General features: G+C 41.7%; 3 protein-coding genes across 6 annotated transcripts in view; 2 read left to right on the top strand and 1 right to left on the bottom strand.

Annotated features, from left to right (window-relative positions):
- LOC118409729 (3-oxoacyl-[acyl-carrier-protein] reductase FabG-like) overlaps window positions 1-20,995 on the top strand; it is an 876,245-nt gene that overhangs the window by 852,724 nt on the left and 2,526 nt on the right. Inside the window, exon 1 of one of the 3 annotated variants that reach the window (XM_035811005.1) lies at window positions 20,416-20,723. The exons of 1 other annotated variant lie outside the window; for it this stretch is intronic. The gene's annotated coding sequence lies outside the window, so the exon portion shown is untranslated. Of the gene's footprint in view, window positions 1-20,415; window positions 20,724-20,995 lie in introns of those variants that run through there. One more of the 3 variants, XM_035811004.1, reaches the window with a different exon arrangement.
- On the bottom strand, window positions 5,623-9,932 carry LOC118409718 (oxygen-dependent coproporphyrinogen-III oxidase-like). The gene is made up of 4 exons (XM_035810987.1): window positions 9,587-9,932; window positions 7,929-8,577; window positions 7,545-7,775; window positions 5,623-6,517 (listed from the first exon to the last, which is right to left on the bottom strand). Exons 1-4 carry the CDS (start codon window positions 9,738-9,740, stop codon window positions 6,319-6,321), a joined length of 1,233 nt encoding a protein of 410 aa, XP_035666880.1. The 5' UTR covers window positions 9,741-9,932; the 3' UTR covers window positions 5,623-6,318.
- On the top strand, window positions 16,349-19,070 carry LOC118409735 (rab-like protein 3). 2 transcript variants are annotated; one of them, XM_035811017.1, is made up of 3 exons: window positions 16,349-16,616; window positions 17,224-17,290; window positions 17,729-19,070. In XM_035811017.1, the coding sequence occupies exons 1-3, from the start codon at window positions 16,457-16,459 to the stop codon at window positions 18,216-18,218; spliced, it is 717 nt and encodes a 238-aa protein (XP_035666910.1). In that variant the 5' UTR covers window positions 16,349-16,456; the 3' UTR covers window positions 18,219-19,070. The 2 variants fall into 2 exon arrangements, with proteins under 2 accessions (XP_035666910.1, XP_035666911.1); XM_035811018.1 differs by having other exon boundaries at window positions 16,392-16,616; window positions 17,227-17,290.

The following is a 20,995-nucleotide window of genomic DNA, read 5'->3' as shown; positions in this document are numbered from 1 at the left end:
ACTAACGGTAGTGTGACCTCCTTGGTATAGACAAGGACGTTAAGGTACAGTACTGCGTAGTCTGAGGCTTAGAAAAATCCATGCTGTGTTTCCGAGTACAGTCCTGAAAAATAGATAGGGTCGGTAACCAGGGGCAGGGATTCTCTTTTTTTAAGATTTAGGCCGAACTGACTTAACAAATAACGTTATAGCTTTAATCTGTGGGTGCGGCAAAACTCCCTTTCCTTGCACATAAAACCTTAGCCCATGTTGAAAACCGTGAATCAGTGCTGCCCAAAAAATGATCCGCCGCTCCAAAGGTCTGCGAAGAAGACTAGAAATGCATGAAGAAACTGCGATTCTTAACGTTGTATTTTCATCATACTTGTGAAATTATAGATATAACGTTACACAGTGTACACAACCTAATTTGCAACGGAAATAAAAAATACATGATGAAAAATTCGGGAAAATGAGGCTTAATCAGATATCAGATCGACAAAAATTCAGGTCTCTTACCAGCGGTAAACTGGAGTCTGTCGGGCATAGCAATAGTAATGGGAAACGTATTTTCATTGGCCTTAGACTCAAGTTCAAGGCTCGAACTTAGTCCAAAGATCATGATCTTGATACGTACGTGACCTTGTTCTGCAGCTTCCAGATATTTCTTTGGTCACATCACAAACATCTAGAATGTAGTCAGAATTTCTAGAATACACTGCGAATTATCAGGAATAGAAAAGAATATTCATTCTGACGGTATTCCGGCTTATTCTTGCTCTCGTGTGAAGTGGCCTTTCCGTTGGCACGAAAGACACAATGACCATCATTGACACTGTCTTTGCCCATACATGTATAAACGATTCTTCCATCATTAGACATGCAAGAAGATCTGCTGATTATTTCCTGCTACAACATACTTAACGTATTCTTCTCCTCACATAGTACTGATTCGGATTTGCATCTTGCATTTATCATGCGGGTGAACAAAAAGACGATTTATTTCATGGATGTGGTCATCTGTCAAACCGGGTGCACATGGGTGTCGGAGAGAAAAAGCCCTGGAAGAGACTGTAAGATAAGTGCCTTTAGTTTTAATTCTTGTTCTTCATACAGCGCTGATGTGCATGAAATGTTCATTACAAATTAGTAAACGATTGTTGTGTTCTGTAGTTTCTACGTACACGGTACCGTTCTGGAAATTGGCCCTACACTTGACCTAGTATTTGTTCGGAAACTCGAATCGCACGTATTTATCACTGAAAGGGATCGGAGATAGTATGTTTACACGTTCACCCACCACTGCAACGCCTCCTAGCATTTGGAAGTAGAACAACAGGGATTATTACCTCGAGAAGAAAAGCAGAAGGGTCACCAAAACGTACGTTGGCAACTAGTTCTTGGCTATGTTCAACTTAAATGATTATCATCCTGAGACCTTCAGGCTCATGAGACCTTCATTACTTACAGTATCTATTCGAATTAAGTACGCACCAATAAAACTTGTCAAATTTACATGTTACAAGTTGTTGCCAAAGTTGGGCTGCGTATGTTGTTTGAGGTTATTGCATTAATAAATGGAAAAATGATCCCAAATGGAGGAAGGTGGTGCTACACTTCTAGGAAAACCGTACATATTGTTTTTGTGTAGAACATTTCTTCTATTCTGAATGTTTTTATAACTTGTAGCAGTTTGTAGAACCAATGACAGCGGGGGTTTCCTTGGGGAAAAGAGAAGGCTGAAAACATAATCCATCTAGTTAAAGATGTGTTCAAGCTTGGTGGAGAAGGGCTGTGTGCTTTATTTGAGATTTTCCATTTTACTTTTCAGTTCCACAGATCTGTCTGAGACTTGCCCCAAATCAGGGGTAACTTAGTATTTTAACTAGAGTTCGGCGACCTCATACCTCCATGAAATATTCAGTGTTTTTGTCGATTTTATGTTTGTTGGTGATGACTTGTACGTTGTATGTAATGATATTCGTGTTATTTCTACTAGTTGTGTGGATAGTTATCACATGGGCACCATGGTAACATGCAACAGGTGTGGGGAATCTTTATGATGTTTACATTATCACGTTATTATAGTACTGGCAACTTGCAAGGTAGAGAGTATGTTTCAGAATTCATAACAAATAACTGCGACACATCAGGATACAAACACATCTTCAACACAAGCAATAAGACACAAAATGTCCATCAACCAATACCCACATATAGGTTACGGGGACAAGTTTATGCCAGATTAGGGCTGGGTATCGGTACAGCGTACCGGTACAAAACCGGTTTTTCGTATTGGACCGGTCCAGAAAAACCGGACCTGAAAAAATTAGGTGGACCGAATGTTGGACCGATTACAAAATTAACAGATTATTTTATCAGGCATTCACACGTTTTAGCGCTTGTAGATGGAAGAAAATAACAAGAGTGAAGTAGAGTAGAGTTTATGATAATTTCTACCAAGTTTTACAGCCAATCGTACCGGTGCAGTTAGCGTTGTATAATTTTAAAGCGCCAGTGTGAGTCTAATACTTCACCAAACAGATTTCTTTGTAGTAAAATGGACCATTGGTATGAGTCATACTGCATCAGGTCCAGGTTCAGGTCCGGACCTGGACCTAATCCTTTGGACCTGAACCGGACCTGGACCTGAATTTTCTGTACCGGTACCCACCCCTATGCCAGATATATAACAATTCAAGTACATACCAACACAACATCAGCGTAATGCCAAGTGGAGCACGAAACATCTATCAGCACAAACGAAGTATAGCACACCAGGTCCCCAAAGGCACAAGTGGATAAATACAAAGTTAATTATCATATTCAAATATGAGTACGAAACCAATCCACCCAGCCGTTCTTGAGTCGAGGCTATCGTTTCCCCCAAACAGTTGTTGTCAACTGATCCAAAAAAAAAAAATATGTTCATGGCTATCACTGGCGAAACAAATCACCTCACCATCTGCTTTGAGATAAGGTGATTAACAAAGAGGGAAACCACGATGCCTGTACCAATATATCTCAAATATAGGGGTGATTTCTGATATTATTACATCGATTATAACGACAGACACGGCTCCCAAAATCTCATCGATTCAAGCTTTCATCACCTCCCACCAACACAACAAGTATGAAACCAATCCATCCAGCCGTTCTTGAGTAATCATCTACACAGACAGAGACACATAACAGAAAATATAACCTCCATTCCATGACATTTCATGGAGGTAACTAGGGTGCGTACTTTAATCGAAAAAATGGTATATGCAAACATTGCAGCTGCTGCATGTGGGAGGTTTACACACAAATTATGAAGATCAGAACCGAAAAAAATAAAGATGCAAAGTTGTTGGTTATTGAAATCTTTATTGCTGCCTATTGACTTTGTGTATGTGGATGAGTGAATCAGTTACTTTTGCACAAGACAAAAATTCAGAAGACATATTAATTAATTCATAATCAGAAGATGTGATAAAAGATATTGTCACATTTGACAATTTATAAGTCTTACATCACATACAACACAAAAGACATGAAGCTTGACTGTGGCCTACACAAAAACAAGAGCTTCTGAAAAAAGCTAGTCTTTCGCTTACTTATATTGTGTAGGTAAAAATGTTTGGCATAGTTTGGTCAAGCGTGGGTGCCAAGTCTGCAACGTTGGCAGCTCTGGCACAGTTTGGTCAAGTGCTAGGTTATATAACTGTTTAGTAAGGTAGTGGTTCTCACAGAGTATATTTTACTTGAACTGTATAATAACACAACTGCATGAATGATGTTAACTTTATTCGGATTGTTTCGCTGTTAAGAACGGCTCTGTTACAGTACAACAGGGTTTTATGAAAGTGCACTGTAGTAATCAAATTTATCAGTAGATGTGTCCTGAATTTCTGCAAGAACAAACAAAGTATTGTCACCATAAACAACATAAAATATTAACATGGCATATACAGTAATGGAAATATTTTTTTTTAATGGCAAGATCATGTGAAAGGTAGATATTTTAAACTAAAACAGGTCCGTGGTATGTTTACTGGAACGTTTCGTTTCTTTTAGTAACGCAATTATGCTTTTACTTGACGGAGTCGTGACGTCACGCGTCAGACGTCGAGCTCGGTCAGAATCTTCCCTTTCGAAATTATAAATTAAATGTGGGTAATTCTATTTTCAACGCATCCGAGGGCTACTATTTTGCTGAAAGAAGTTTGTTACACGAAAATAGCCTGAAATTTCTTAGAGTAAGAAATTTCCGAATACGCCCCCCTCCCACACCATGTCAGATGCGGCGCACGCATCTTACACAATTCTAGATTTTGTAGCGGTGATTTTCCATAAAACAAAGTAAATCACATGTCAAACTGTTCTCTACAATGTCTGTTTTATTATAACCAAACAGCGAACATGTTAGTTTATAAATTGTATACAATCTTACGAAGAAATCCTCACCGTTCACATCCGTCTCTGCAAATTCCTGCTTATAAGCCATGCAGAAACCAAGCAGCACATTCATGGTAGGCCGATACGTATGTCATAACGTTACATACCGTCGAATCTGCAGGGTAGAATATCTCGCTAGCACGATATGGCATGGACCGCAAACCAAGCAGCACATTCATGGTAGGCCGATACGTATGTCATAACGTTACATACCGTCGAATCTGCAGGGTAGAATATCTCGCTAGCACGGTATGGCATGGACCGCAAACCAAGCAGCACATTCATGGTAGGCCGATACGTATGTCATAACGTTACATACCGTCGAATCTGCAGGGTAGAATATCTCGCTAGCACGGTATGGCATGGTCGACCCGGACGGACGGACGGACAGACAGACGGACAGAAATCTAATATCGGTCTGATTGCCTTTCGCCGCGGAAGCGCGGCGAAAGACAAAAAAGATGTCTGTAAGTCTTTTAGAATGAAATAGACATTGCACAACTGTAGTTCCATTAGTGAATCACAATTTTCTTATAACTACACGTATATTGCTAACTAAATCTACCATATCTATTAAAAGTACAACATGCCTTCAGGCTATACTGCAACAAATGCCAACAAGTCTATATAGTACATCATCAGCACTCTGTCATATGCATGCAGCATAGAAACATGATCAAAGTAAACTTTGTGGGCAAGATTCAAGCTAAGGAGTTTGGTCCATCTATATTTCCTATCAGGGCACTGTTGTTGTTTTTTGCTGTTTCATGATCTTAGCCTCAAAGCACTCCAGGTGAACATGTCCTTCATAGCGGGGCATATTGTACAATTTGGGTGAAAAAATGCAAATAGTCTGAATTTCAAAATCTCCATGAAGATTTACATTTGCAATTCATTTTCTACTCTCCAAGCAGAGATTAGGGTCCGGCTGTTTTTTCAACGTTTTTTTTAGACGTTTTTATCGGGCTTTCTATTTTGTCATTTTTTTTACTGTGTCTAACGTAACGTTAGGTTGGACACAGCATAAAAAAAATGACAAAATAGAAAGCCTGATAAAAACGACTTATACCAACGTTGAAAAAACAGCCGGAGCCTAACCTCTGCTTGGAGAGTATTAATTTTCTACATGTTTGCATCATTTTTCACATTTCCAGTGTCGGTAAACAGTACGAAAGCAAGTAGTAGCCTACCAAAAACTCTTCAGCCGGACAAAATGGTCAACAACTCAAGCTGCAGTGGCAAATGTACATATTTCAAGATGTTCTCATGAGACAACAAGTCACATTCATACACTGCTGCTGTTTAGTGTAATAAGGTACATGTAGATTCAACTTATGATATAGAAAAACAACTATAACTGTTACAGGGCTATACTCCCTGGCTGGCTTCGATACTATCTTATGGCACCGTAGGATCTGCTTGGAGATTAATGGGCCTTGCAAATAGTGCAAACTCAGGTTAAATACACTGAATTTTATATTTTATGATACTTTATGAACATTTGACATCCAGTTAAACAATACTCAAGCACAATTCAATCTCTGCAACTGGATAAAAATTGAGATTTACTTCTGCGATTCAAGAACATCTAACTAGAAAAACAGCTGAACATGTAATTGTAAGGATTGTGTGCAAATGTCACTTATATGTAAATCATGTCATAGATATATGTAGGTTTCCTATGAGAAGACAATACCATGGGAAAAGCTACCGTCCTTTGTGAATGCAAAACTGGGTCCCATGTACTGGAGGGTTCTACACAAAGTCCTCTTTTCTGGTTTAAGTTGGGATTTGGAGATATTGTTTGGTTGCCTTTTTAAAACTATGCCATAGTTAAGAATTACAAAAGTAGAGCTATTTTTCTCAGTGAAAAAAAGTAGAAACTTGAGAGAATTGCCACTACTGAGATCCGACCCAGTCTCTGGGATTTTTGAGAACTTCTAGCATCATCGCTTCAGGTGAGCCCGCGGCGGGGTCGTGGCAGTACTCCCACCTGGCTGCTAGGGGGAGTGACATCAGGATGCTCTCGATACGGGCGCCCGGGGTGGCCAGACCGAACTTCGTGCCCCGGTCATACACCAGGTTGAACTCCACATACCTGCAATTCATGCAAAGAAAGTCAAACAATGACAAGCACTGAACAAACAAGGTATGTACTGTAGATCTTGAAATGATTGTGGTGGTTTTATTTTCATGTGTTTTTTTTGCCATTAACTCCACCTCCAATTTATGACGCACAATTAAGGGTTTCCAATGTATTACTACAGAATGTAGAAACTTAAAACAGTGCGTAAACGTACTTTCCTCTTCTACTTTGAAATTGAGTCTCTACAAAAGAAATGAATTCACAGTATGTCAATATCAAAATGCTAAGTAAATCATTAGGAAAATAATTACAAAGTTGAAGAAGCAACACAGCATATATTACATGTGAGTAGCAACATAAGTACAACAGTGTATATGAATATTACATTTTACAATATTGTTTCCTCAATTGACTCCATGGTAATGATATCATTCATTCATCCAAACATCAATGGCCAGGATGGCACTTTCCACATACTGATCTTTATGACGTCATACCTAGGCCGGGATAACATTCCATGGGTGTTCTGGACCGGCCCATATCTTATGGCATTGCATGGGCTCTGAAGTTGTATTGCACAGGCTTCCATTGAGTGATTTGAATACACTTCATGTGCACCGTGCACCATTGTCGAAAATTCGAATAATGGATTGGGACATTGGAATTGTTGTTATTACACTTTTTGTTTGGGGACACCAAATTTTCTCAACTTTGGGTATATTTTAGAATGCAACACCCTCTGTATCACCCTCGTTCCCAGCCCTACCGAAGGTCGGGCTTGTAGGTCAGATGATACAGAATGCAATGAGTTATATTGTATATGTAACGCTAGTTCACCTTTATCCACAAGGTAACGTATATCCATTGTTTTATTTAGGGATGTGAAGCCAGCGGACGGTGGCTTCAAATTACAATTATTTTAAACCACTGTAGTTTGAAACCACTATCTGTCAACTTGACATCCCAAAATACCCCATATCTAAAAGCAACGGATATAGGTTACCCCGCGGATAAATGTGAATTAGCATTAGTGACTAACCTTCCACGGCGCAGAAGTTGCCATTGACGTTCTGCAAGGCCGTAGCCACGAGACATCTGCTTCTTCACGATAGGCACATAGGAAGGTATGACTGATTCAGCGCAGGACTTAACGAAACGGAATGCTTCTTCCTGCGACGGTTCGTCGATGTCATCAAAGAAGATTCCACCGACCCCCCGGCACTCTCCACGGTGGGGGATGGTGAAGTAGTCATCACACCACTTTTTGAACCTGCATGAAAGACAAAAATATGAACATCAGGGCTGTTCCAGAACCCATCCCTCCATCCTGGAGAATTTGATCGTTGGGACAATTCCACCCCATCCATCCCAAAGATTAAATTTATAAACTGATAAAAATGCATTTTCCTAATCTTAAACTTACCTTGGATACAGAGACTTGTCATGTTTGTCACAGGCGTCCTTAAGTGTGGAGTGGAAGTGCACCACATCTTCTGTGTCCAGATAAGATGGTGTTAGGTCAGTACCGCCTCCAAACCACCACTGCCGCGTCCCGTCCGCCTCCACCACCTCGAAGTACCGGTAGTTGAAATGGATTGTGGGAACGTTGGGGCTGCGCGGGTGGATGACCGAGCTGACGCCCGCAGCGAAGAACGGAAGGTTGCCACCGTCCGCAGTCTTGAAGTTCTTGCCCCTGGCCCGCATCTGCTGCACTGCAGCGGGGGGAAGGTTCCCCAGGACGATGGAAATGTTGACCCCGGCTTTCTCAAACACTTGTCCGTCCTGTAAGACGCAGCTGATCCCACCGCCCCCCTCCTTCCTCTCCCACCGGTCCACCAGAAACTTCTTGTCTCCTTCGGTGGCTTCCAGCTCCTCCAGAGCCTGACACACGTCTGCCTGCACTCTCAGGATGAGGAGCTCCATGCGGCTGCGCATGTCTGAGGCCTGCTGTAAGGTGGCCATGTTTGTGATGGGCTGTGCCATGAAGATGGGTTCCAGAGTGGCGGCCAGAGTTTTCTTCCTCAGGTGGGCTGAATACAGCACAGCGCCAGTCCCACAGGCCAGGCCTGCACCTGAGGAGTTTGTATTGAAATATGAAAAATGGTTAATGTATAGGATGAAAGGTGAAATAATCATTGAATGTGCATTTGTCACTTGTAAGTTGTATGAAAGCTACTCTCCAAGCAGAGGTTTGACTCTGGCTATTTATATGAATAATGTTATGTTTATTTAATGGTAGGCATTTTTATCGGCCTCTCTATTTTGTAAAATAGAGAGCCCAATATAAACAAAAAATAAAAACATGTCAAAAATAGCCAGAGCCAAACTTCTGCTTGGAGAGTAGCTAAATTCCTTGTGTGTCCTGAAAGCTTTTTATTTTCACCTGAAAAAGTATCTTTCCATGCATTGTGCCATGATGATTAAAGTAATAAATCACACATTTAGAATCTTGTACAGTAAACTTGCCAAAAGGGTGGACGAATCCATTCTGCTCATGGGTGTTTTTTTTCTATTTCCCGACAAACACAGGTTTTCACTACCTGTTGTGACCTTATTATAGAAGCATTAAGATAGCAATTGGTACAGAGTTGCAAGAAACATGTAACCTATTATTAAACCTTGTACTAAAGGTCAGTGTAAAACATTGAACCCCACCACACAATGAGGAAATGGAATTGCCCATGGTATGGAAATGTTTGACGCTATCTTCTTGTCTTTCTAGTTTCTCACGGTGAATTTTAAAGTTACACGTGTGTGGGAAATGTAACCATGGCAACAGACATGGGAAGGGCCATACGTGGTGTACGTGTTGTTGATATAGGCCGGGTCTCAACGTTACACGCTGGCTCGCAAGCTAGGCGTGTACAAACAACACGTAGCTGCAACACCGTATGTTAACGTAGTTACACCAAGGAGGTTGAACAATACAGATAACTTTGCCATACTGCCAAACACAGATACATAAAAAGCACAGCATATGGGACAGGCACAAAAACACTACTCCAGACCAAGGAGGTCCAGACGTTCTACCATGCACCGCGACCCACCGGGACCCCTGCTTTGAACTTGCCAGCTACTCACCGAGGATGACATACCCAGGCCGAATGCGTGACTTGACTGTTGCACTTGAGCTGAACTTGACACAGAAGCGGACAGCAGACCCGCCCGCAGTCTTCTGACTAGAAGCTCGCTGCTGGCGGAGGACACCCGCAAGTACACGATGGAAACCTCTCATGATCGCTAGCTAATGTTAGTCGGACACGCTACAACAGCTTCTTAGACGGAATGTATGACAATCTGATGATACGATATATTAGTGCCTGTCTTATAAAACCACACCAGACGTGACACAGCGATTTTCTACACCTTCGGCTCACATGAAGCTATCGCAAGAAGACCAGAAGTGCTTTTCGGGTCATTTACCTCTGACCTTGTAAGGGCGACAAAACATCACCACGTACATTGTAACATGTTGATATCTAATTAATCTATGAAATTTTAAAACAGTACTACAATTAATTTAAGTCTTTTACAAAAAAATGTTATTTGAGTAAAAATAATCAATTCACTTTATATTCTTATGTATCTGTGATATATATTCATTCTTATACTGTACTCTGTCGCCTTCGGAGCAGTTGCAATTTTTACTATAACTGATAGACGGCGTTACTGTCTACATTTCAGAGCTTGCTGCGGCTGCAGCCAGTAGTACCAGTAGGTACACAATCTGAGTACACGAGAGATACATGAACAAAATGTGCCCCCGTCCGTGAAGCACCGAAAGGTTATAACGTTAGCAAGCAATTTTCTCTTTTTGAACAATTGAATATAAATGTACGTCTAAAACACTAACGTTTGAAAACGTTATTGTGAAGCGGAGCCCAGCTCAGTCTCTCCTCCCACCGCTTTTCGTTCTCCCCTACCAAAACCATTATTACACCTGCGTGGAGGAGTCGTGTAAAATGCATTTCCCAAGATCAGTAGCATGAGAGGATTCGAACCCAGGGCCTCTAGGTTTGGGGCCAAACTACCAGTTCTACCCGCCACACGACCCCGACGGTTGCCTCCCTTCACCTTGAGCCTAAGTGTAGCTTTTACTAGATCTTTGTTATCATCAAGTAGACGGAACATTCTGACTTTGTCTAACATTGTACACTGCGTTTTGTTTCAATATTGTTAAGCCTTTCAATCTAATACTGTACCAGTCCATGTAGATTTAAAAATCTACATCTGTTACAGTATTAGATTAATCTTGATATATAGCTATTTGTATTATACAATATACTCCACTTACATTGTACCCGTTGCCATTGTTGCGAAATAAATCTTAACTTGACCTAAAGAAATGCAGCCACAAGGAACCCTGTACACTATACTCTCCCCCCAGCCGAAACCTTTGCCTGGAGAAGACATGTAAGTCGGAAACGTGTCCCTTCACTTCAGCTGAGGACGAGCAATTAGTATCCAGGGCTGGTCTGGAGACTCACGTTGTAGAAACACGTGCTAAATTGTCTGTGTCCTACACTGGTGCTACGTTGTTGCATGCGTCATCACTGACAGTTATAATGCATATATAAATAATTACACCACAAACTGGGATATCACGTCACAACGCGTCAAAGATTTAATAGTAACCGTCACAATTTACATTCACAAAAATACTAGCACTTCATGTGCCGTACAAGTCATCTCTCTGCACATACAGTGGACGTTGAGATACATCTTTTGTATGATGTCAATTTTTCTTATTATCACGACATGCACTTAATATAAAAACCGGAATGCACTTTCGATCATAATTCTAACATAATCAAAACACAATATGGTATTTCTATTTACACAACAATAAAAGATTTGTTAACCTCAACATATGTATGAATAGGACAAATTCTATCAGTGATAATGAATATATAATAAAGATAATAGATGGAACATAATTCATAATGTATCTTACATAATAGCAATTACGAAATATCTCCTGTGTGTTTATCTCTAAGATTGTGCCACAACAATTGAGAATTTGTTAACTTCAACATATGTATGATTAGGAATAATGATATCAGTGACAATAAAAATGATACTATAATTCATAATATATGATATATTTACATATATAATATATTTACATTTATATTTATATTTATATTTACAACTGCGATAGAAGTGTGTGTTTATCTCTAAGATTGAACCTTGTAGAGTTACTTACGACTCCTCTTCAGTCGATTCATCATCTGTGGCAATGCACCTTTCTAGATATTCCTCCCTCCAACCTTGGAAGGTATCACGTGTTACACCATCGTCGATATCCAATGTTTGCGTTGCTTCATGGTTTGGTACACATGTATCTAGATATGTACGTCCGGTTATTCCATAAGTTGTACATGTTTGCTCCAGATTAACGGGTCCGGACCTAAGTGCAGTCCTCATTCTATAGTCTACAAAAGCTACATTCTCCGTGTCTCTCGCGTAAAGTGACATCCCTCCATCCATAGCGGTGGGCAGGGTTAGTTCAGCTGCAGCGGCGTAAAATGTCAGAGGGTCGTCGTTCTCGTCTTCATTACAATACATATTGCTTTGTAAAACGTGTTCTGGCTCACTATCAACGTCTTCGTCTTTTATGTCGTCGCATCCATGTCCATAGGACCCACGAGAACTCTCACTGCTTGAACCATCTTTGATTTCGTAGTTGCAGTAGTGATAGTAGTGGTGGTGGCCCAGCGGATCCTCATCTATTTGGTCAGTGTGTATGTCGTCGTCTGTTTGACAGGAGCTCTGTGTAATGTCGGGCTGTGGCTGGGCCGTGTTTTGTGCCGAATTGCTGGTGTACATCGGGTTATTCTGTAGAGCCGATATTACGTCCAGCCACGGCACGGGAAGGTTTGGTGTGTTGTGTTCCCGGTTCTGATTACTTCGTCGTCTCTTTGCGTAGAACAACAAAGCTAGAAAAAATATCACTAAAACAGAACCTGTCAATGCGGAGGCTATTGTCAGAGGAATCTGGAGGCTTGTGTTAGTTTGGAGTACTATATCAGGAGACATATCAGTCTGCATGAAAGAAAAGAGTGGTGCTTCGGTCAATACTCCCAAAGAACCATTCTGTAATTGCAGATTTAGCGTTACATTTACTGACGATGAGGGCGTTCTTTTGTCCTTGCTATCGTGGCTAGTTACAGATGTATTCTTAAACACAGAAGCACTCATTTCTGTAAAAACGCCTTCATTCAAAACAGACCCCCTTAGAAAACACTTCCCGTCGTCTGATCGCTTTGTTGCAGACACGTTCAAGACTAAAATGTTATGACTGAGAACGAAACATGTCACTCTATCTTCGTCAGGTCGCATGTCAACAGTCTGACTTCTCGGTTTCGTTGCCACAACGCTAAAAGTCTCCGCTTCAGAAGTGCCTGGTGACTTACCGCTTGTTGTCACGCCGGATACCCTTAAACTAGTTCCTCTCAAAATAAAACGCACTCCATCGGACTCTTCCCATGCCTCCCAACATCGAGTTGTGAAATTCGATTTCACATGTTTTCCACTACTGTGCGCTAAGATGACAAAAGGAGAATGAGCCATGAAGTGACCAGACAAAAAACGCTCCGACATCGGACTGCACAAGTCCGAACCGATTGGAACGCTGTGCTGACTTGCCCACGTGCTAGTCCAGTAGACAGCAAATCCGCCGGCTCGTTCATAGTTGATCCGCAACACCAAGCCTATTGCCTCAAATCGTATCCACTGCTCAGTGTTGTCACAGTTTCCCAGCACAACGTTCCATGCCTTAATCTTGAGAGTGTGCATTGTGGAAACGACAGGACTATGGCCACTAAAAAAGACTCGAACGGGGTTTGTCAGAGTCAGGAATGCTTCTCTGTGCAAACAAACCAAGTCGTTGTCACTCAACTCCAAAAATTTCAGACTACACAAAAACTCAAATGCGTTAGGCGGAATCGTTTCAATTTCATTTCCACTCAGTAGTAGTTCTGTTAGAGTAGAGTTCAGCCCAATAAACCACTGGCTACGTACTTCGCGCAGTTTGTTACTCCGTAGATCTAGAGACTCCAGCTGGTAAAGATTTTGGAAACATTCGGGATCCAAACTGGAAATGTTATTGTTAGAGATGGAAAGTCGGACGAGGTGGTTATTTTTCGCTGCAGGTGAACCACTATACCAGTTTTTGGGAATGTGCTTTAACATGTTATCATCCAAATTCAAACTCTGCAGCCCTGAAAAGTCTTTAAATGTAGCGTTGCCTATTTCAGTTATCCCGGCGTCGATAAGAAACAGACTTGTAAGAGTCGACGTGTCGAGTGAAGCTAGTTTTTCTGACGATAGTGTCCCGTACTGCATACCCTTTAAAGCCAGCCACTCTACATCGGGAGCACACTTTCTCACTGGCCTGTCTGCAGTTTCAGCAAACGTGTTGCGACACAGAATACACTTTGTCTTCAATCTAGTCAGAAAGGGTCCATAAGGATTGTTGTAGCTAACCATCTTGTCTTTTCGTACGCAGTACGACAGTATTCTTCTCTGGCACGTGGGGTAGCACATCTTATATCCAGGGATGATGGGTACGGTGAACAAGGCAAAAACGATCAGGATGGCAATGTTGTGCTGAACTCTCGAACTCATTGTTAACGTTGTGTCTTGTGACTTTTCCACAAGAAAGTTTCTAATGTCTCTTCGCACACCACAAACGCTAGTTGTGTTTGAACCTTCAGGAGGTCGAAGTATTTGCAAGTTATTCGGATCCCGTCTTGCTAGTCCCGAAGGTTGTGCAAATGTGTCCGGATCGTCAAGGATTACTGAGACCCCCTATCGGGTACCGTACCGTACAGAGTTTATGCGTTTTCGCTAGCTTGATTTGCAAGTTGCAACAGACAACGTTGGCGCATCCAGATATCGAAAAGAGCGTAATCTGATGTTTGACGAATACACCGAATGGCCGACTAACTATTGTACCTGGAAGTAAGCTTTGTCGGGGCCAGGAGAGTGACGCGGGGTTACCGGGACTGCAGCTAGCCTGGTGTCAATAGCACAAACGTGATGACAAGTGGAATGTGAGTTACTTACGGTCGCAGTATAAGTCTTCTATTATAAACGTTGTCGAATGTTCCCAACGCTACTTCCGAGGCGGACAAAATATATAACCTCAGTCGTAGTTTTAAGAATAGAATGAATGAATGGAATGATTGTGTGTTGTTCACGCTCGGAAACGAATGCTGAGGGTGAAATGAACCACTGATTTTCAATCTGCTCCATTCATACAGAACCTCAGACTAATTAACGGACATTGTGCCACGTGATCTTTTGACCACTTCCGATAGAAAATGAATAATTTATACCAATTATTAGGTGTGGTGCAAAATTGAAATTGATGAAAAAAGACGCGTGAAAGTACAGTCTGAAAATATCAACACAAGGTCCAAGAAATATTAGATTAAATAAGTATATGAATTTCTCTTACACAGCTGCAGCATACGTCTTGGTGGTCACAACCTACGGATATCAAACTAAGGTCGTTCACATATCTTGCAAGATTTAATTGTCTGCTCGGCAATACTGGGTCACACTTTTATACATGTGCACGCACGTGGAGATTATGATACGCACAAATTAAGTCACCAAAAGGGGCCATCTGACAACCTGGGATCCAAAACATTATTAATTGGATGTGTCAAAAACAAAATATGTACCTTTCAAAGAAACCTATACTTTGCACACTTACTGTACTACAGTATGGCCGGTGACTATGGATGTGTACATTACTGTTTCCAGTACTTCAAACTTCGTTTTGTTTAAACTGCTGCAATACCTCACGTGTTACTGACACGGGTCACTATTAAAATCTGGGTCATTTCTTTTTCTTTTCCATACTGTTATCATAATAAAGTCGATTTGCGCAATTAGTATTTTCTTATGTAAGTCATCACTTAGGCTATCTACATACCAAACATCACAACAATCAGCCGTCAGCAAGTTCTTGAGCAAGTTATTGTCGTCCAATATGCTGAAACAAAATCGGTCGCTGCAGTTTAATAAAAGGGTGCCCAAACCTAGAGTACTTCCTTCCTGTCCCTACTACTGTAGAATTTTGAAAAAAAAAAAAAAAATTGAGGAGAATATTTGGCCAGGAGAGTCAGTATACGGGAAATCCCCCTCCTAAATGGTGGTCAAACTCGAAAATTGTCTCCTTATTATAACCAGCATAGTTAGTTTGGTACTACTGGAAACTCATGTAAGTATGTTTCAGGTAATGAGTTATTCACTTTCCTCGAATCAAGTACAACAGATTTTAAGAGACTCAATGCTACAGACAGATTTGATTATATATTCAGATGTAACAACTACCACAATGCTAAAATAGGTAAATATATAAAAGACTGCTTTGTCATAAGAAAAAATGCCGAAACTCATAACTAGCCCCACTCGATTGTAGTACAATATCAATGATTTAGGCTAGCTCTTATTGTTCTAGAAATTAGGATGTCAAATTTCATTCTATATTCATAATCTGCATATCATCTGCATATGTACTATGTTTAATATCTGTTTTAGTAATTAGGATGATAAGTTTGTTTCTTTTTTTTTTGGCCATACATTGTACCGTGTACGATCGTTGCGCAATAAAGTTCTTCTTCTTCTGTAAGTTTACCGGAGACCGGAAGGAATTGGCTGTACTTTGTAATCTTTTCGATAGGTGACGTTCATGCAACTTACCGTTGTCAATGTGGCTGGGGATATGTCGTAGTATTTCAGTATATTAAAATGTTAAAATATAGCTTACAGTTAATACAAAACATGTATTCCTTATAGATATTGCTATTCTATATTTATGTACATATTCTTAAGGCTCAGAAGTGAAATACTGTTTTGTTTTTGCATGTAATACACGAAGAAATACATGATAACCAGTGTTCGCTTTTTCTACTTAATACCCTCAAGTCATTCAAGATGGCGGTGCCAGTAGAAAAAGTCAAAGTTCTTGTTCTGGGCGACTCTGGGGTAGGGAAGTCGTCTCTTGTACATCTCATATGCCAGGGAGAAGCCATGGGGAATTCTGCATGGACGATAGGCTGTAATGTTGACGTCAAACTGCACGATTATCGAGAAGGTAAGGAGCTTTCACGTTAGATATGCACCGCACGATTCCGCCCCCCTCCCACCGCTAGCTCAGACAAATTTTTTTTGTTGTTCGCCATCCAAGTCTAGACCTCTGCACGGTGCTTTCGTAACAGTATGACGTTGATATACTGTACGTCAACGTATCTAGTCTTCATTTGTAGTGGAATAAAATAAACTGAAATATTTGACTACGTATAAGTTACCTGTAACGTTAACGGTAACGTTATAAGTTTTAGTTATAACATTTATCAAGAATTTTGTTTGGATGGAAACTACGTAATATCAGTCAGTTAACGTTTATAATACATCTGCCTGGTCTATTATTTGCAGCCAGTAGGTACTCAGTTTTTGGGTAATGAGGCTGATTTAAGTGCTCGAGGCACCTCTTTGAACATGGAACCTACGTTTTACATCCCTTCAGAAAGACGAAGTAGTTAACACACCTTTACAAATCTAACGTTACACATGCTTTCGTGCACCTGTAACGTTAAGTGATACCTGTTTTAAACTTGAGCTTAACTGTGTGAGACCAAGAAGTCTTGAGTACCTACTAGTAAGACATCTAACATCTTGTCTGTTCCTTATGTCCACTTGAGAAGGGACGCCTCACGAGAAGACATTCTGCGTGGAGCTGTGGGACGTGGGAGGTTCCATCAACCACAGGTAACAAACCTTACATCTCACAGCTTTGCTATCTTTCTAAGCTTCTTTTCTCTTCTTCAACTAACAACTATCCTCAGCTTCTTCTTTGTCAAATCCACCCCTTTTGGGGAATCATTGAGGGGGAAACATACAGGACAATTCTATTAGTCTAGTAGACCAGTTTACCTACTAGTGTAACTCTATAACAAAGCATTGTGTTGTTCGGTCTTGGATTCCAAGTTGGAATTGATCCATTAGAAGTATAATAGAAGTATAGCCATAGAATTTTGCATGCATGATGTTGTCATTGTTAGGACGAATATCTTTCATTAGTTTGACGTAGCTTGATGAGCACTTACTCGCTCAGTGTCCATACACAATTGTCAGAATTGTACAGAGTTATGCCATCAAGAAGTTATTTTTCCTTGAACTGAGGCTTGTGCTTCCTTCTCATTCCAGTTTGAGCCACAGCGTGTTCTTCAACTCGGCCCACGGCCTGGTGCTGGTGCACGACCTGACCAACCGCAAGTCTCAGGAGAACCTGCGGCGCTGGCTGGGCGAGGTCCTCAGCAGGGACGCCGGGAAGAAGTACAGCGGGGAACCGGACTACGACGAGGAGGTGTTCTCGGAGAACCAGCTCCCGGCGCTGGTGATCGGGACCAAGATGGACCGCATTCCCGACAGCAACCTGGAGGAGGTGTTGTCGCGGAGCTCGTCGGTGGCGGGACAGTGTCGCGCGGACTTCATCAACCTGGACTGCATGCAGAACAAGCACCTGGCGGCGGGGACCACCAACGCCGTGAAGCTCAGCAGGTTCTTTGACAAGGTGATCGAGAGGCGGTACTACACGCAGGACAGTAGGGGACGGCTAGGGTCACAGGAACGCAGGAGACCGCCCTCCATGACAAGGACTTTTAGCCCAACATTTGTACAAGAAAAGATAGACTGAAGAGTATATCTACCTGCTTGTGTCAAAAATAGTTGTTCTCTAGTCATCGATTTTCACATCCAACCAGGGATCTTAATGTAGATACGATATTGACTGATTTTGTCAGCTTCACATGTGCCATGTTGATATCATATCATTTGATTACTATATATTGAATAATCATTTGGAATTTGTAGTAAGACTTTAGATTACCTGACTTATTTTTGCCAGATTGACGAAAAAAGTGGCTGAAATAGTCTTTCAGCAATGTAAGCACTCATAAGTAATACTCCTGACATGGCGAAGCGCAGTATACAGGCATTTCACTAGTATAGAAAACAACACTGGGTATTCCGTATCGCCAGAGGTATGGTCCGACCACGGGTAGGATCGCCCAACGGCCAAAGGCAAGTTGGTTCTGGACTCGCGGGAGGTCTGATTCCAAGGGCAATATGGAATACACCATGTTGTATTTTAATCATATCATGCCAACCAGAGTAAACTCAAGTTTATAAAAAAAAGTAAAAGATGTGATGCAATGCACATTGTATCAAGAACTTCATTCGTCAATTGAACAGTAGCACATGTAAGTGAGTTCCAATTGTTCAATTAAAAATATGGAGCCCCAGGTCGTACTGTAAAATACGGACCGATTGAAACACTGATATCGAACGTCAATACAGACCGAGTATGATGTATATAAAGACAATTATGTCATTTGTAAGTGTCCAAGTCTAAGTTTGTATTGTAATCTAACACTGATTTCCACATGGTTCAATGAATATGTTTATCAATTTATGTCATAGAAGTAGACAAAATTATCCTCGTTTTCAGAATGTTTCAGTGGCAATTGTTTTCCCTCTAGTGGTTCAAAAGACATTGTTCAACATTGCATACTCTGTGGGATGTTAATTATTCCATATTCATGTGTCCTTCTATGTTTGACAATATTGTAAACATGGCACCTCAGGAATCAAACAAGAAATGGAGACCATATATATAGTTTGTGTCAGTGAAGAAGTTTTCAGATAAGGACAATAAGTGTCCATTATTGTTAGCTATTATATAGTATAAAGTAAAGATTTTGAGATATTTTGTTTCTTCTAGCCATTATAATTACAATTTACAGAAACATGCACTCAACGATATTGTGATAACAAAAATACAAACTGTATCTCCCTGGCCTTAGTCCTGAAGGACCATCCTCCACCCTGTACCATTATCCTGTACCATCCCCAGCCTTAGTCCTGAAGGACCATCCTGCACCCTGTACTAATCCTGTACCCTCCCCAGCCTTAGTGCTGAAGTGCCATCCCCCACCCTGTACTATCCTGTACCATCCCCAGCCTTAGTGCTGAAGGACCTTCCCCCACCCTGTACTATCCTGTACCATCCCCAGCCTTAGTGCTGAAGGACCCCACCCCGCCCTGCATTAATGCTGTACCCTCCCCAGGCTTAGTGCTGAAGGACCTTCCCCATTCTGTACTGTCCTGTACCCCCCCGGCCTTGGTGCTGAAGGACGTTCCCCCACCCTGTACTATCCTGTACCCTCCCCAGCCTTAGTGTTGAAGGACCCTCCCACCCTGTACTATCCTGTACCCTCCCCAGCCTTAGTGCTGAAGGACCTTCACCCACCCTGTACAATCCTGTACCCTCCCCATCCTTAGTGCTGAAGGACCCCACCCCACCCTGCACTAATGCTGTACCCTCCCCAGCCTTAGTGCTGAAGGACCATCCCCCACCCTGTACAATCCTGTACCCTCCCCATCCTTAGTGCTGAAGGACCCCACCCCACCCTGCACTAATGCTGTACCCTCCTCAGCCTTAGTGCTGAAGGACTTTCACCCACCCTGCACTAATGCTGTATCCTCCCCAGCCTTAGTGCTGAAGGACCATCCCCACCCTGTACCATCCTGTACCCTCCCGAGCATAAGTCACCGGGTAGAGGACCGGCGGTAGGGGACCGGGTAGAGGTCCCATGAAAATTTGCGTAGTTAGTTCAACTGGTGTCCTTCTGGACTAGTTTCGTTACACATTAAACCATTAATTCCAATCACATGGACTAAAACGTGAGACAATGTGGGGCGTCCGGAGACCTTTGCCCTTCGGCACTTGTTTGTTTTGTTTCATAACCATCCCCATCACATGTTGGACTTTAAACGTCAAACAATGATACATGCACTGTTCGGCACATGTTGCTTCCTAGCCTCTACTAGGCTCCACAGGTCGCTGGAAAAAATAGTAGAAATTGACACACCAGAGGAGTTAGATGCTGGCCGAGGGGTACAGTTTGTGCCCCGTGAAGCCTGGTAGAGGCTAAGCAGAAACTGTCCAAACAAGAAAAACAACCATCGAGAGGGGCTAGGATTTGGGCTACGGGATTGGTCAGATTGATCATGTGATAGGCAGAATGACACAGATAGTTTTGTTTTCTCCATCACTTGTTTCTTGACTTTCCCAAGACGAGACGTGTTTCAAGACGACCCCTTTATCTAGGTCACCGACACAGACCGTGATCCCTCCTCGGTATGTACCGGTTGCTTAAAAGTGTTGCCTCACATGCATGTCCTAGATAATGTTGTGTTCAGTTTAATCACCACCACGAAATGAAGGTAATGTTTTACAGAGCGTGTGTGTGTTTTGTTGTATTTCCGGCATTATTTCCAGATTCTAGTACGTTTAGTGCGATTACGATTAAATTTGGTACATGTGTTTTTGTTGACCTGACGGTGAGGTTTGATGTTGGGCGTCCTGGTGTGTGACCTTGGTACTGCAGCTGGACTTCCTGTTTTGTATTC

This window comes from Branchiostoma floridae, chromosome 2 (assembly GCF_000003815.2).
Source record: "Branchiostoma floridae strain S238N-H82 chromosome 2, Bfl_VNyyK, whole genome shotgun sequence".
Classification (NCBI taxonomy): domain Eukaryota; kingdom Metazoa; phylum Chordata; class Leptocardii; order Amphioxiformes; family Branchiostomatidae; genus Branchiostoma; species Branchiostoma floridae.
The sequence above is the reverse complement of the archived record's forward strand: the minus strand, read 5'-3'. Positions and strand labels throughout refer to the sequence as shown.